General features: G+C 36.2%; 1 protein-coding gene across 1 annotated transcript in view; it reads right to left on the bottom strand.

Annotated features, from left to right (window-relative positions):
* Nucleotides 1-17,880, bottom strand: part of ddx11 (DEAD/H-box helicase 11) — a 42,694-nt gene that overhangs the window by 4,386 nt on the left and 20,428 nt on the right. Inside the window, exons 14-25 of the mRNA XM_088923736.1 lie at nt 17,087-17,154; nt 15,806-15,844; nt 14,376-14,496; nt 12,471-12,605; nt 10,890-11,002; nt 10,264-10,336; nt 9,185-9,288; nt 8,395-8,544; nt 7,397-7,465; nt 5,527-5,627; nt 4,132-4,216; nt 332-407 (exon numbers count right to left, since the gene is read on the bottom strand). Coding sequence (XP_088779862.1) covers nt 332-407; nt 4,132-4,216; nt 5,527-5,627; nt 7,397-7,465; nt 8,395-8,544; nt 9,185-9,288; nt 10,264-10,336; nt 10,890-11,002; nt 12,471-12,605; nt 14,376-14,496; nt 15,806-15,844; nt 17,087-17,154 — 1,134 coding nt within the window. The remainder of the gene's footprint in view (nt 1-331; nt 408-4,131; nt 4,217-5,526; nt 5,628-7,396; nt 7,466-8,394; nt 8,545-9,184; nt 9,289-10,263; nt 10,337-10,889; nt 11,003-12,470; nt 12,606-14,375; nt 14,497-15,805; nt 15,845-17,086; nt 17,155-17,880) is intronic.

Below are 17,880 nucleotides of genomic sequence, written 5' to 3'. Positions count from 1 at the left end.
TTTACTTTCAGAAAACGTAGAAGAGCCAGGCTAATTCACATAGAGGAGCTGTTACTTCTGATGACTTGCTGTATTACTGAACTAAGGACTTCCTGGTCCAAGGGATCTCAGATCGGTCATATTAGATGACATCTCAAAAACATACATTGTGGAAATGTACATCGGGGCCCTTAGAAATGTGAAATTAATGATAAGGGGGAGACAAAATCAGCACTGTCATCCAGTGGATAGACATAATACTGTGTCTGCCAAACAAGTAATCTTTCATCCTTACCTTCCAAGCTCCCCAAACAAGTAAAAAAACTGTTCATCAACACCTCATTGCTCATACCTATAGACTGATTCACAGCTTTCATGCAGAGGTTCTCAATTAGTGCCTTTCCAGGAGTCTTGCCTTCCACCTGCGGCTGCAATGAAGCACAACAGAAGGATATTTATAAACAGCTGTGTAACAACCTCTTTAATTTTGCATCAGAGAGGCCTCCTAATGAATTTATAAACCACTTCTGGTCGTCTTCAAAACAACAAGAAATGAGTAACATCAGCCTTGGGATTATAGTTTCTGCAAAAACATATTTACTATGCATTACTCTTTAAAAGTTCAAAAACACCCTGTACAGAGAGGCAGTGAGAGAGAACATCCCTGTTCATTGTTCTTAACTGTAATTCATAGTTCACTTTCAATACAGAACATGTTCATCATGATTGTTAAACATTTAAACAATTTCCCTCAGCACTGAGGATGCAGAGCCCATTACAACCTCAACAGCACTTGCCTCAACTGCAGGACTTAAACCTAGACTGCCTTGACCAGAGTATGACCTTCCCTCAGCGTTGACTGTGAGCCACAGATTCATAGCATTCAACTGTATTAATGTTTTAGTTTGATGGGTGACAGTTCTCCATTTCCTCCTTTTTATTGGGAAGACTGTATACTATGAAAGATATGCGGGTAGCCTGATATTTTATCTTCAGGTACTTGCATATAATATACAGTATTAATCTCAATAAATGATTACTTTTTTCAATTATTCAGAAAGTTTTAAAGTATAATCCTTAAAACTTAAATACAATTAAAATCGGTGTCATTTACTAGGCAACACAAAACACCTTTCCAGTTTTACAGCTTTCCTGATACAAGGAGAAGACCATCACCCTTATTAAGACAACCTCCCCATCAATGTCTGTAATCCCATCTTAAAGAGGAAACTGATCATGAAAATATTGGTATTCCAGGGATCAAGATGAATAAACTGTCTGTAAAGGCTACATCTGAAAATGTACATTAATTATAAGAAAAGACGTGTTCAGTGTAGTCATATATTATATTCAGGTACCCTACGATTCAGGTAACACACACATCCTCCCCAGCTGGCCAGATTTCCTAGTAAATGGAGGACTCATGGAGATGGCATCACATATGACTGGCTCATCAACGTCTAGTGCAACTAACAAAAGGAGAAATGTACCTTTTCAGTGACCTGGGTCTGACGTCTGATTGAAATTTGAAAGGAAATACATCCTCATAGTCTTAAATTAGACAATGCAATATACTGCAGTCTTGAATTATAGCCACTGGCAACATAATAGGATCATCTGTGTGGAGCTTTATTAAATCTCTGTTAAATATGTATCAGGGTTTTATCTTACAGGTTTCTATGTTGTATCAAGGCCAGGCAGGCCGCTTAGCCAAAAATCGGCCTGGTCAAACAAATGCTATACAAAATACTCAAATACTCTTTCGTAGTTATAAACCACAAGATCGTGTGCAAGCCAGCAGCTGCAATGGTACGTAATTGCAGAGCTCTCAAGCCTCATGCATTGAGACCAGATCTTATTTGACGTATTTGCACCAATCTAGGATGATTTAAAAAATAAAATAATGGACGGAAAATTTTGAAATTGTTGTAGAGACTCATGATTCTGTTAATTAACCTATGTGTTTTTGTACAAATATAAAAGATACCATCAATACAAATAGTATGTAATTGACATTTTCAAAATTTCAATTTTGGATGTGTGTAAGATGTAGAAAACAAAACACAACTTCCTTGCAGCTGAATCATCAGCTCACAGGCAAACACTGTGTCCCTGCATTGCTTGCTACTTAGTTTTCAAAGTGAAAAAAGACTTACTGCCTCAACGAGAGCAAAATAAAGAGCACCTCAATAGCTGAAAGAACACAATGATGGTTTGATACATACAAAAAAAAACAAATGGCAACACGTTTCAAGGACAGAGCTCTTCTTTGGGCAGTATAATGGGTAGCCTACATCTTTGATTAATTCTATAGAATTAAACTAGACGTGGTCAAATAATGTTTTGTTCATGATGATATTGTTTAGTTACAGTACTCAAATAGCTAGTTTGAAAGTTAGTACAGTAATCTAGCTGTTCGATAGCTTGTGGTAGGAATGTATATATGGTTCAGGTGGGTAGCTGTGTCAGCATGCGTAGTCTGCAAAGGAACAATAGGTTTATTCCATGCTGAAAAGAGAAGGGAGAAAACGCAACGTTTCGGTTGTGGTGTGGACCTCGCACCTGAAGAAGGCTCCACAATGTATATATGCAATATATGCAATATTAAAACTTTTGCAGTGTCCTGAATGCTTGTGCAGATCAATTAACAAAATTGATGAAAATATTATGCCAAAATAAGTGAAAAAAGGAGATTGTAATTTAAAGCTTACCAAAATATTCACAAGAATAATAAATGTACAATTTATGTTTTTCAATTGTGTTAATTTTATTTGACTTATTACACATTTTTAATTAACTTTTTAACATTAATAGTTCACTGTTTTGGTTGTCTGGCTGGCAAGCCACCTTGCACCCTATCCTTTCAGTATAGTCTCTGGGGTGCACAACCCAGGAACAAGCAGCTTTCTAATAATGGATAAATGGATGGATAGATGGCTCAAAACTTTGAAACTATAAGATAACTAATGTAATGAACACCAAATTATTTTTCTTTGTTACAAGTATCTTGGTACTGGTAACCATGACAGAAACTGCTTAATCACAGTAAAATGTACTTTGCTAAAAGCAAAACAAAGTAATTATGCAAACATCAGGAACAGTTAATGCGTAGAAGAATTACAAGCATTCAGTTTGTAATTCAAAACTGGGTCTCAGTTTGTGCTAGCGCAGTATAAGAATTAATATACAGTATAACACAGCAAACGTGTGGTGTTTAATTCTGTAATATAAATACTGCTGAAACTGTATTAAAATACAAAAAGGCTGAAGGGCTTCTGAGGAGCTCAAATAGGAAAGATACTGACTTGTTTCACAAGTTATAACTGTAGCCCAGGCGTAACTGGTTCAAGCCTGGACCTCACTATATCAATGACTGATCAGGTTCTCCCATAATTGGCACACAATTGGTCAAGAGCCAGTGGGGTCAGGGGGGCTTGAGTTGGTTATATTTCCATAGTTTACAGCTCAACAGCCACTTGGGGACGCTCCCAGGTGCCTGTGAGCTTGCAGTGACAATAGCAAGAAACAAACCACTACTACTGACACGAGTTCTTCTGTAAGGTATCGTGGAGCTCACAGTTTGTCAATGAATGGCTCGCACAGGTGGGTGTACTGGAGGCATGTAAACCAGTGCCCTCATTCTCCACACAGGAGTCATAGTGTTAAGCTAGTGTAACAGAAATTAGAGGCATTATAAGAGAAATGACATCACTCCCCTAGAAACAAAGTGTAGAATTCCCCTGTGTTGGAAGACCCTGTCTTTAGAGTAGCAATCTCATTGCTATCCAGGGCAGTGGCACTGTGTACACACTGAGCCCAAAAGCAGCCATGATTGAATCCTACAGCTCTTACATTGGTGCCATGACTCAGATTTCACTGAGTCTATCTGTTTCATTAAGATGCTTAACAAGTAGAAATACTAAATTACGTGGGTATAAAATAAAAAAAGCAATTCCAAATGTATATTTTACTGTGCATCTAGGAACAGTCAGACAAAAAACAAAGTTTACAAAGCTGAAAAAAAGATCAACTGCAACTTATCTTTTGTCAAACAGAATTTTAATTTTCATCTTCCGCTGGTAGATCAAGTTGATAATGGAGGGTGAGTATTCTTAAAGCGTTAGAAACCGTTTTGATCACAAACCAGCTCACCATGTTTTTGTCCAAATAGTCCATCTTTTCCTGAAGTTCTGGAGACTTGATATTGGGGTATGGCATTCCCACCATTACAACACACCTGATCAGAGAAACAGGAACAAGACTGAAAGCTCATTTTCAAACATGAAGGCATTTGCAAATACAAGCAACCAAATACAAAATGAGCAGAGAATCTACCCCTAAAAACACCTGTATGCCATTAAAGCCCGTGTTTCATATGGCATACTCAGTCTTGTCACTTGTAACCTGCTGTCCTAAAAGAAGACTGTTAAAAGTTAACTCTCAGTATTGATTTGAATTCATTCAAAACAGCTCTAGTGTATCTCCTGGCATAGCCTTTTCTGCAAATGAAAATAATGCTAAACATGCTGACTATGTCCCATTTGTTTTAATAATCAAAATTGAAAAATTAAGATCTGCCTAGTTTTAAACAGCAGGTCACATTTTCTAATGGTGTACAAGTTTTTAGAATAAAATAAACTTTTTAAAAACTACCCTTCAGAAACAGAATATTACAATTCCTATTCCTTGCAACAGGATGAGGTGTTCAAATAAAAAATCATCAATTTCACGTTCAGGCTCTGTAAGTAAAAGATTAATTTTTAAAAAAAATTAAAATGCAGGAACAGTTAGTTTTGTGCTGCTTCATCTAAAGCTCAGTCATCTTAAATGTGAAAAGATAAGAACACAGAACTAGCAGTTCAGTGTCTCCAGGGTGATTCTGGCTGCACTTGGATGTTCGAAGCACAAGTCTCATTCTGACTTCAGTGCTAATTCAGCATTACGTTTTCTCTGCTGATCTGGAAAATTGTCTTTCCTCTCGTAAACCCTGACTGTGCACAATTTCCGATTTCCTAATCCAGATGGAGCAACCTCAGACAAGAGCTTCTTCAGCACTCTAGAAAGGTCTCTGTTTCTTTCATAATAAGACAAGATGTTTTTTTTTAAATAAACACAGATCAAGCATGCTCTGGGAGAGTAAGAATTTAAAAGTCCTTTTCTTTTTCATCTTTCAAAAAGCATACACCACAGATATCGCAAATTCCTCTAAGGCAATACTTGAAGGATAAACCTCTCTTCTTTATAAACTGCTGTGCAGCAAACACGAGGATTTACTGTGCAGCAAACACAAGGATTTATTTTCCCCAGATACAAAGTAAAATGCCTCAGATGAAGTCAAACCAGATTAGATTGAATATAAACCTTCTAAAGAAAAATATGTAGCTGTTAAACAATGTTTAATATGTACACTGTATAAATGCACATATCTACAAAAATGCAGTTCCTTCTTCAAAATTCTTCTTCAGTTAATAGGTACAATATTATTATTTGGAAAATACAAGTGCTGTATATCCAAACCTGGTCATTAAATCAGAAGTGAGCACTAACCTGCCGAGATCATCTGAAAAGTTAATCCCTTCGCTCATCTTCCCCCCCACGACAGACAGAAGCAGGGCTCCCGACAGGGGTCCTTCAGCTTGGCTGCAGCGCTGGAAGAGGAAGCAAGCTATAGGTCACAAGCAGAAGTATGTCACCCATATTGTGCAAGGAAAAACACAGAGTGGTGTGAAACCTACTGTCTTTCATCAAATAGTATAAAATAACAGGCATTCATTTCAAGTCAGAACCAGATCCAGACATTAGAATGTACAGTATTCACAGAAATGACAAAACAAACCATTCATACAATTACACCTTCTCACAGTTCACATTGTGAAGAAACTGCAACGATACTGAAAAGACAGTGATTTTCAGACAGCACTCCTGTGAGGCCTGAAAATACCTGAGACAGAGGCACATTTTAAAAACGCTGTGCGAACAGGTGGCAAAGAAAAATGAAAACTGCAACAATGGACAGAAGTAGACTACGGCACATGGGAAAAGTTGTAGCCTGCAGCTACAGGAGAGAAAATAATTGAATATTTTGGGAGGAATAAAATAATACAACTACATTAAATGAAAAAACAAACAATGAATAATTTATATTCAGTGATACAGCTCTTTTCATAATATATTATGAATTATTATCCATTATGTAGGATAATATATTATATTTCTGTAGTTACCGCACATTTTAGTACATACAGTTGTATAGATTGTTTTCAAATATTCACTTATCACTTACAGTATGTACTGTGGCTTTTTCTTAAAACATAGACAGACCACAAAATCCTTTACTTCCAAATATGCAGAAGGACAGAAAATATGGTTCATTCCCAAGTATTGATAGTATAAAATTAATTATCATTTTTTCTTGCTGATAAAAATTCATTTTGGATTTTCAATTTAGCCAACCATTGGATAAGGAACATTTAGGGAGGAAAATATTAAAACCTAGGATGCCAAAAAAAATCACAACAGAATAAGTGTGGAAGCAGACAAGAACTGCTCAGATAGGACAGGCTGGGAGCAAAAATGAAAGTAGTCACAGGACAGGAATAAAAAAGGAATAGTTTTATTCCAATTTCACTCTCTTATACAAGTACTGCCAGATTACCAGGAACGCAGTAAAGCAAACACAAGGATGAAGCATTCACTGGCCTTATGATATATGAACATGCAGTGTTATAGATAAATTCCACTACATTTGCAGGGTTCTTTTTTTAATCTACAATAAAGGAAACACATATTACTGACAAAGCCTTGGACTTGGAAGCCATATACTGTACCACTACTTGTAAGAGGGTCTTCAGATTATAATTTTAATATTTGTTAATGTTGAAGAACTACATGAGCCATGTACAGAAAAATACTTAAGACTCATTTCTGTTCTTAACATTTAACATTTCTTAAGTTTAAAACGTTAGAATTAAATAAGAATTCTAATTCATTTAGAACTTGCTTTTCTCATGTGTGATAATGGATGCTTGTTTAGTATTGTGAGGACACTACAAAAAACAACACTGTAATTTGTCAAACTCAGTACATTCAGTTATTCACCGAAATATTTATAAATACATGAAATACTAATTTATAATGCAACACAATAAATAAATGAAATCACTTAGTAATGTTTTCTGTACATGCTAAGAAAAAGGAAAAAATATGTAAATGTAAGATGAAGTAAGTATTTTACAAATAATACCAGTCCTAGTTAGGTACTAAGCAGGTCAGGAAAAATGTTTTCAATGTCACATTGTGAAACAGGTCACTGCTTTCAGAAAGCTTAGCTTGATGTACAGTACACTCACAGGTGCATCAGCTCAGTATAGTGTTAAATGAAGTTACAGTGCCTGTGAATACTGTCTTCAAAACACACCTGGATGCACCTGGAGTATTCAGACAGCACATGTTCCACCTGACTGGCTTTCTTAGGCTCCTGGAAAATCTGAAAAAGAAAGACAACACTCCTAACAATTTCATCTGATACCAGTTACTGATATCACCAATAACTCCTAAACATACAAAAATTCTCCCAAGTAAAATGGGCCAACAGACAGAAGACCGCTGCTGTGTTTCTTCTGAATGCCTCTGTGGCACCGATGTTGAGTTACTCTTTTTGATAAACGCAATTTATCAAACTCTTTTTAAAAAAGCTTTTTATCTTTTATTTAAGTTAAACTGAACAGTTTTAAAAGGTAGTACAAAGATAAGAACATATGTTCAATCTTATTTCACTCAGGTTTACTGAAAGAGCAGTTTGCCGAGAAGTAAGGCAGAATCATCTCTCTAGGCCATTTTCAACCATGACTTTTCTTTACAAGTCTGTGTCAGTTTCGCTTTCACATCTTTCCCAAAACAAGAGAGAAGCTTATCTATTGCAGAGACACTGTGCAACGCTCTTTTCTTCATCTGATGGAAACAATGATTTACCTCTGGCAAATGATGAAAGAAACTGATAATCACATCATGCAAATTCATTTCATTCACTTCTTTTGCTAGACAAAGTTTATTTACCATTTAACTGAATTTGGAAGTAAAAAAAAAGTACAATTTTACACATTATACATCCAATGAATGCTTTAGAGGTGGCACAGTGGTGCCATCTGTGTGGAGTTTGCATGTTCTCCTCGTGTTCATGTTGGATTTCCTCTTGATGCCCCCATTTGTTCCCACAATGCAAAGACATACTGGCAGGTTAACTGGCTTTTGTATGTGCATTGTCCTGGTCTGAGTATGTGCATGTTTGTGTCTGTGTGTGCCCTGTGATGGACCAGCACCTAGTGCTTCTTGGGCTCTAGGCCACATGTGACCATGAACTGGATAAGCAGTTATTGAAAGCGATGGTGATGGTGACGAATGTGCTGGTGTTCTTACCCTCTTCTTGGCTGACAGACGTTCAAGAAGGCCGGTCTTCTCCCAGTGAGAGTATACACACCTCTCGTACTCATAGGAAGAGAAGAAGCAGATCACACCCCCAGGCACCACATTGCACAGGTTGGAGAGGACTCGCCCAGTCTCGTCCATCTGCGGGACAGGGAATCGTATGAGAGAAAAACAGTTTTACAAGGCAATCACAATGGATGAATTATTTCTCTACACTTTAGAACCTTTCAATTAGTTTACTTTTTCTATAAAACAAAAGTGCACATTAGAAATATCCTCCTAAAATAGAGATCTGCAGCAGAATCCTTTTGAAAAAAGAATGTAAGGGATTCTACAGAAGTCAGCTCTATGCACTCATATAATTCCTACAGTGTATCAAGAAAATGTGTGTGGGAGAAAATATTAACAAGATTCACAGCTCTGGCAGGCTTCAGTAATGTGTGTTTTGCAAGGTATTGTCTTTTATTTGTTTTTGTCTGCGAGACTAAATTTCTAAAATAGAAAGATAAGAAAGATACCATTTAAAAGACTTCACTCACATGCTATCAAAGGGCATTAAAGGGTATATTGATTCATGAGTTAAAATGCCGAAGAGAACTTCAATTTCATCTGAAAAAGAACTTTTTCCCTGTAGCATTTACATGACTAAGGACAAAAGGAAAAAAATTACTCTGTAAAATAACTGGCTTTACTGCATTTGGCCTCACACATACAGTAGACTCCTAAGTTGGCAAAGTATCTATGAATAATCCAAGCCTGAATATATCATTAAGAAACCCACCATGTGTGACTTTTCTCGGTTCTGAAAGGTAAACTCCAGCTCCTGTCCTGAAGGTCCTTTGCACAGAATTAAAGGTAAGATATTCTGGGGAGGAATCACATGACCTGCAATTTAGAAAATGGCATAAGCTATCACCAATTTGGAGGAGAAATGATATATTTTAAAAAAATAGTGCTTTAAAAAGCTCTTTTTTGTATATTTTACACAAAATCAGCTCACATTGATACAACCTTGTCATGTTCCAGTAATTTTGCCTGTCATTTTTCAAAGGAAGACAAGATCTTGAACTTACAGTATAAGCTATTAGTCTGAGGTACTACCTATCAAGATGTCAGATGGTATTTCTGCATCATTAGTGTGTACTCAATGGCACTTCCTGTCTGCCTGAAATGCATGTTAAAGTAGGGTGACAATATTTCTTCATAAGTTAAAAACTGGATTTTACATTTTACAGGGACGTTTTGAAGTTTTTTTTGTCCATTCAGATGCAGAAACCTCAGTATTTCCAGTTTCTAAAAAAACGTGACAAATCCCCACTTTGTTCAGAAAAGTAGGTTTTAAAAAAAGGGATACACAGAAAAGACCGCTAATATGAGACTGTTCCAGAAAAATGGGACCTGTAGCCACCCAAGCTTAAAGGAACCTCAACTGTACATCCTTTTGTGCAACAGATTAGTGATGCCAGACTGCAGCAAGTTTAAAATGTGGTTACTTAAAAAGGTGTAGTATTACACGAGGAAGCTATTTTATAGAACCCCACTGCCTACTCTAGAAGCAGCACAATTTGAAAATCTGAAGTCGAGCATTGGGAGCAGGGGCACACTACCAGTGCTGGTAAGCGTCACAGCACGACATACAGTATTTTTTACAGTTACTGTATCAATAGCACCAGTTTATGATTCCCCCTAGCACTGAACAAAATACTAACATGGTGTATGAAACTGTACACCAAGTTATTATAAGCACATTTCTGCTTGCTTTTTTATATGCTAGTTATCTCCTACACCATTTTATACAGTACAATCACCAAACACTTGCAGGAGAATTGCTCTCAACATCAGCTCCCTCTCTAAACTCACCACAGGAGAATTCCATAATGCGTTCTGGTCTCACGCCAGCGGAGAGCAACAGCTGCTCCTTAAAGTCTGACACCTACAAAAGGCAAACAAATTAAATTATTTTACTAGGGCTTTGCTCCTTAATTTAGCTTCAACCGTACCAGGCTGAAAATACCATTATAGACTCAGGTATAAAATCTCAGCTTAAATCAGCCCTGTTTTATATCTGTAATCTACTGAGTCCTTATGTCCTAATTACATTTAAACCGACAACTTTCACTGCCCTGTTTATTTTCAAGCAGTCTTCCCACAAACATCACAACCTTGTTTCATTTTCTAGTCCAAAACAGTTTGGATGCATAAAGGCATGTCTGAATTAGTCTTTTTAATTTTGTTTTAGACCATTCGAGCATTCAGATATAACCTTAACAAGTTCTGAACTGGAAAATACCAAGGAACTTGTATTATTCATTTTTTCCAAGCTTGTGGTTTTCTTCTTTCTTCAAAAACTTAAATTTGTTTAAACTTTAAATTGACTTAAAATGTGTTCTAGTAAGCACTTTCTTTTTCAGCTTTTTACGAATTTACTAACAGCCCAATAACTACTGGCCTTCTTCTCGGAGCACGAAATAAACGCTAAAGCTTACTGGCTGCATGGTACCTCCCGCAACAATGACAGCTCTGCAGTCTCTCAGTACCGCAGCGAAGTGGATGGCAGGGTTCAGCAGGAGGAACTTCACACTGCTCTGTGCCAGCACACCTTCAACAACACAGAACCTCTCAACGCTCAATGGTCACAGGCCACTAAAAGAGCTCAAAGAAGTTCTAAATTACAGATGACGCTGCACAAACATACTGTATGCAGGGGAATGTTTTCAGTGTTCCAGTAAACTCTGCAAAAAAAGCGGGGGGCCAGCAGATAATGCAATGGTTCTGAAGCTGTGTAATCACCAACTTCAAACATCACCTGGCTATCAATTAAACTCCCACAATTTTAGCACAAACTTTGTTTCCTCAATTCAGGATAATCAAGCCAATCAAGAAAATAACTCTTCCTGGTAAAAGTTGTAGGATTCCACAAAAGAAAGAGGATTTCCTTGGAGAAAGAACCCAACTTCTGCATTAGCTTATATGCACCCACAACAAAGTCATATAAAGTCAGTAGAACTATCGGCCAGTAAGTGACAAAAAGACAAGTTGGAACACTTACTCATTAAATGTATTAGAATTAAAATAATTTTCCTATAACAAACTAAGCCCACCCTCAACATAACCTTTAGGGGCGTTCTGATTTTAAGGCATTCAGTCATAATTCCACAGATGGCAGCTTTGCTCCATTGGCTCCTCAGTCAAGAACAGACACCAAATGTCTGAACCTGTGGTTCCTCTCGTACCGAGAATGATTACTACTGTAGCTCAACTATGGTTAAACAACAAAGCAAGGATTTAAAATTTGAATAGAACTATACATTTAAAAGCAAAACAGGAAAAGATGCTGACTTATGTTAGATTTGAAAACATTTAAATTACAAAAATAAAGCAAAAACACATTGCTAATAAAAGCAACAAGGGAAGTTGACCCTCAAAAGCATTATACTATATTCTAATATTACTTATTAAGATATTCTAATAAAAAATACTACTCTATCCAATTTCACATCAGATGTCTTTATATATACAAATGTAGATATTGTTATGCTGCAATGTACTAACATGAGTGCACAGAAGGAATGAGTCACAGAAAATTAGAAAAAGGATGTGGACTATGACCCAGTTTCCTTATATATTAAGTTGTTTCTTAAAAAGTGTCACATTCACAAAGAGAAATTAGTAAACAAAAGGTTCTGTTACTGGACAAATATGTAAATATCGGTTTAAAATTACAGCAGTAATCACAGCAACAAAGTGTACAACTAGCAAAGACAGTATTACCACATTGCCTCCTTAGACAACACAGACTGTGTTAATCTAATTAAACATGCTAGTAGGTGTTCAGTTGCATCTGTGCAAAAACGGTTTTAACTATGTTGGGGAATGTGTACTGTCTTTCAGTCTTCATTACTGAACATGCCCTTCCTATCAATTCTGTGTACTCAAATACCAGCATTGCAGTAAACATCTATAGCAGAGCATTTCAAACTCTTGGATTCATATCAAACTCCTGGATTGGATTCCCTTTAATGCCGTATCCCTTTAATTAGCAGTCAGCAGTCTTGATCCTGACGCACCTTGTTTGTGTATCACAACCCTTCCGTCTTTGTTGGCATTGGTCAAAGCAAATAGGAATCCCTCTAATTGCATCATGGGAGAAGTCATGATTGGCTGCCCGTTATCTGCCACCCTGTTCTCATCTGGTACTGGTGCTGCAAAACATTAAACCAAAAAATAAGGGTGCTAAGGTGTCTTTAAGTGTTATCCTGACTAAAGGGAAAGCAGTGTTGGTGTGACAATATACTGGAGAGATTACAATATTGCTAGATCAGTAACAGCTTTTTAAAAAAACTGCCAAAGGCACTCTTTCGTAAAAACAGTTTTGAAAAGGAAAGCAGTTTCCTCCTATCTTGCTGACCTACTTTTGCATTAGTTCTGCACTGTGGTTGGTTATCCTAATTAGGCTGTGTCAGAGCTTTTTTTCCATGCTGACATATAAAAAACTTAAATAGACTAAAAATGACTAAAATAAAAAACACAACAAATGCCCATCAAAATCAACCTGTTGAAATCTAAGGAGCCAATTCCAAACATCTGAAGTGACAAAAGCATCTCTTCATAAACACTCTCTTCAGGAAGTAAAAAAACAACCCACAAGACTCACACTACCCGTATAACACTGAATATGGGTTTTTAACTCCTGTGTTACTTAACATACAATTACATCATCCTATTAGGGCTACCAGTTAAAATCGTAAGGGGATCCACAGAAGTACACTACTTGGTAATAGAATTCTAAAATATCTGGACTCGCATGAACTCCACCAGATTAAAATGAACAAATCCAAGGCAAAATCCTAGCAACTACAGATCCATCCAGAAACAATCTGAATGACTTTGCTATTATACGATATGAGACCTCAATCACAAAGAAACAGTCAACCTCTTTTTTCTATTTTCTCTCTTTCCCTCTTTTTTATCTTGGTAACATTTTTTGTTATTTCTCTTAATACCAATAATCGATACTGTCAACTAAAACTTTGACTGGTAAGAAAGACTGTGCTTGATCTTCCTAGTAGGTACAGAGTGGGAAAATCGAATGCTTTCTATCGAGTAAAAAGTTTACCCAAAGTTTGAACACACACAACAAGAACCTTTGCCCCCATAAAGCCTATTGCCCATCTCCATCTAACAACCAAGTTACAACTGACATACTCCCTACCATTGGAATTATTTAGAAGAAAAGAATATGTGCTATAACTCAATGAGCAAACATATTTGTTGCACAGGGAAACACCAAATCATGTCGTAACTTGCTTCTTTCAGCACTCCGCAGTGCTTTACAGGGGCAACCAAGGAAATTTGCTAACAAAACTTTCTAACCTGAGATCTTTTTCTAAATAGCCACAAAGACTGTCTCTTTTGTTGTATACAATTAAGTACAGGCTCTTTATCCTTAAGAACTGTACTTTGGTAGCTTTTCATAGAATTGTCTAAGTAATTAATAATTTTCACTTTTCTCTTAAATGTACTTTTTTTAAACATTCTTATAATCTTTTATTAGAAAGAAATTATAATATGTTGAGACTCATAAGATGATATGGACTGAAAACAGTTTTTTCTCAGAATTTTAAAATATTTAAGGATTCGGGTAAACTTTGACGTGTGTGTATGGAAGAAGTATGGAAGGACAAATATCAGCACAGAATCTGGTTTTGTTCCGTGCCTGTCACTTCCCTAACTTAATAAGAAACAAGCTCATTAACGAAATGTCAAGTAAATTTTATTTACTAGAACACTCTTAGCTGGAGAAAGTACAAGTTTTCCAAGGTAGCCCATCTGACAGCACTGAAGCAAATACTTAATTAGGCACTGCAGTATCACAGAAATGAATGAGGACAAAATTCAAAGAGGAAGATTTTCATGCTTATTCATTAACAGAAGCCTTGCAAAGCAGTGCACATTGTGATTATCTGACTGACCTGTGTGTCTCTGGCCCTTCGGCAGGGTCTGCAAAAATCCCTCCAGGCCTTCTGCCTTGCAGTTCTCCTTGTTAGATAAGTTTAACCCAGAACCTTGATACTTTTCCACAAAGCCAAACAGCTGAAGTAAAAAAAGCAAATTTTGTGAATTTTTATTCATATTGCAATGTGTTATGACTTACAGCATTTTGTCCAAAAAAGGAGAAAATAATCCAATGACTAGTCTAGAATGCAATGCAGGGCAAATATTGCTCAAAATAACAAATTTGATCTGACATCATCTTTACACAGAAACAGAACCAAACTAAAAAAAATAAGTTATAAGAATTCCCCACAGTCATGGAAGTGTTTTCATATTCACTTCATATTCATATTTCATATTCACTTGTCAAACAAATCTGCATAGAAATGTCCAATTTTAGCTCCATATCAAAAATAAATGCTTATTTGCAGTGTTTCATTAATAAAACACCTAAATACTGTGCTGTTGGCAGCAGTGTTGAATGATGATTAAGGCTCTGATCTCACAGTGCAAAATCCCTGAACAAGGAACTTCACTCAAGATTCCTTCAGGAATGTCAAGCATTATACAGTAAATGTACGTACGTTGCTTTGAATAAAAGGATAAAAAAAACACATTTACACATTCTTAGGCTTAGCTTTGTGAAATTAGCTGCTTTATAATTATTGTTTTTCTTTAAATTTAAAAAAGGCTTTGTGAAATTCCACAAGACCCTACAAAAGCATGAACTTCCACTGTCAAAAGCCAACTGTGACCAGGATTCCTGTAAGCAGTGATGCACAAAAGACAGAGCGCTGCGAGTTTCAAGGTTAGGATTATTCAGCCAGATGTCAGTGAGAGATGGGCCAATCCTCCGATTGGCACTCATCCTCCTGTTAGCCGACGTGGAGCTTGCAGCAGTTCAGGAAGAGAAAATGGCTCAAATGTCTACCCTCTCTGTGCAGGGAGGGAGGAGAAAGGAAAGGAATGGCAAATTCCACATTGGGTGGGAAGAAAATAAAAAATAAATAAAAGCTGTTAAAGTGTCAGGACTGATATTATTTATATAGTTGGCTTTTACAGTATATTAAGATCGATACAAAAATATAAATATTTAAAAATTAATGCAAATACTGAAGACCCATTATCTATCCGGTGAACAGCTCTCTGTATAATAATAATACAGAAATCAGTCTTAATTAACTCTCTATCAAGTTTACCCTCAAAACTGCAGGACTGTGGAGGTTAAGTGAAAGCAGATGATTTACAGATGAAGGGTAAAGAAGGCCGACCCGTACAGGACAATACTAAATGGAACTGTCAATCCAATTTCCTTATTTTCCCTTTTTAGAAAAGAAATATGCTAAGATGCTTTTGGAGCAAGAGGCACTGATGATTTCCAGCTGTAACTTAGATCTAAAGCACTCACCTTTCTACTGATCATGCTCTTTTCATAGTATCGACGCACCTATCAAGATGATAAAGAGAAGACAATGACAAATGCAATTCATTAAACACCAATGTAGTTTTATTCCTTTATAAACTGTTCTGTGTTCACATATTTCCTCTCCAATAATCTATAATGCTTCTTCATAAACTCATTATCCTTTCCATCACTCTTTTTCAGGTCCCATCATTTTCCTTTCCATCACTTAGTTACAGAAGCCGAACCTTTTTTCTTTAATCCCCAAGACACATCTATGTTTACACAGAATGAAAGTACCGCAATATATACAGAAACACATTAGAAATGCCACATGATATTTCACCGCATTATGAATTATGCACCTCTAACTGAAGAACCTGGTTGAACACTGTATTATGAACAGTTATGATTAACCACGTTTGAGTTCCCAGGCTCTTTATGCCACTACCCATTAACTCGAAAGTATGAAGTTTAAAAAAATGTGAAGTCAAATCCACAGTAGGAACCATGCTGTGAACTTTCAAGTGGAATAGCATTCATTTAATATTCCCATGACATTCAAGATATGCAATTATAACATTGAAATCAAATTCAGAGAAATTCCAGGCAGTCGCAACAGCACTGTTCAGTTCCTTGGGGAAAACCCTTCAATCCACTGTTTCTTTATGCACTCAAATATACAGTATGAAACCTAACAAATTCAACATTATTTACCCGTTTCTCTTGTTGCTACTGTGTTAGGAGTTCAGTCAATCACAAATTGTACACTGCAGTAAAGGTCAATAACAAAGCAAGTGCTCTCTACCAATTTTATTGCAAGGCCCCCTACATTAAGGACCAGACCTTGCAGGTAATCATGTTTTTTTGTAAAAAGCGTCGATATCAATTGTTTCATACAAACAATACAAAATATTTGCATAATGCATTGCACAGACTTGGTTTGCTATCTAATTGCTTATTCGCACTTTTCAGAAAATGAAAGTCTTCAAGAAACCAAAGAGCCACTGCATTTTACAAAGAAAATATTCTTTAAATTAAAGTCACTATGGAAGTAGTCACTTTACATATGGCTAGTTTAGACAGCCAGATGAAATGGTGATGGTGACTACATCACCCAGCTACATATCTGTTAACATCCCACTACAGAACACTTCTTATTAATAGAACACACAGTATGTAGGATAACTATGGCACCAGAAATTTTGAAAATAAGTCAAATATTAAACACTAGCGAAGTTAAGCAAAGTTAATTATGCAATATTTATATATTATCAATGCACTTACCTTGAAGAGGTTAATATTATCAATCTGTGCTTTACACAGGAAGTTGTTAATAGTCTGCAACTCTGTTCCTGTGTGCCAAAAAACAATAAAATAACCTTTTTTAATTTCTGCTGCTTTAATTTTTCTTGAAACTGCATTCACAAGAGCAGATGGATGCCTAAATCTAGTGATTGAGGAAAGTTTGTTAGCAGTGATTAACTCGTTTTAGCTATTGTTTATCTGAACAAGTCACAATAAATAATGTGCTCTTTCCCTTGGATTAAACAAAAAGCTCAATTTCTATTGTATGTTGCTCTGCACCAGCTGTTACTGTTCACTCCCTTGGCACTTTTGTAAAAAAAAAACAGATAAATGTGATTGCACACGTAACAACTGTTATGCACAACAATCTAAATTCAAATAGTGCTGTTATGGAAAAAATATTAAAAATACATTAAAGAAAAGTTGTCACTGTCAATGAACAACCACATTCTTTCATTCTGCATTTCAAAAACAGCAGGAGAAACCTCATATCAGCACTCACAACAGAAGATCAAACTATTTTTTTCTCAATTTTTTTTAAGCCATGAGAAAAGAAAATATTTGACAACTAGATTAAATAACATTTCAACTGGATAGGAAAAATCCAACTGTTAAAAAATGTCCAGCACAACTCATTTACTTTTTGGCATGAATTATTAAAAAATAAAGTATGAGTGTACCAGGCACAAAGTTTTATATACATATAAATGTACATACATTTTAATTCACTTTCATGTTTCCTTTTATACATCCACCAATTTGGAGTAGGGAAA

The sequence above is a fragment of the Atractosteus spatula genome, chromosome 8, assembly GCF_055471065.1.
Source record: "Atractosteus spatula isolate fAtrSpa1 chromosome 8, fAtrSpa1.hap1, whole genome shotgun sequence".
In the NCBI taxonomy this organism is placed as follows: Eukaryota; Metazoa; Chordata; class Actinopteri; order Semionotiformes; family Lepisosteidae; genus Atractosteus; species Atractosteus spatula.
Note: the sequence above shows the minus strand (reverse complement) of the source record. Positions and strands in the feature narration are given on the sequence as shown.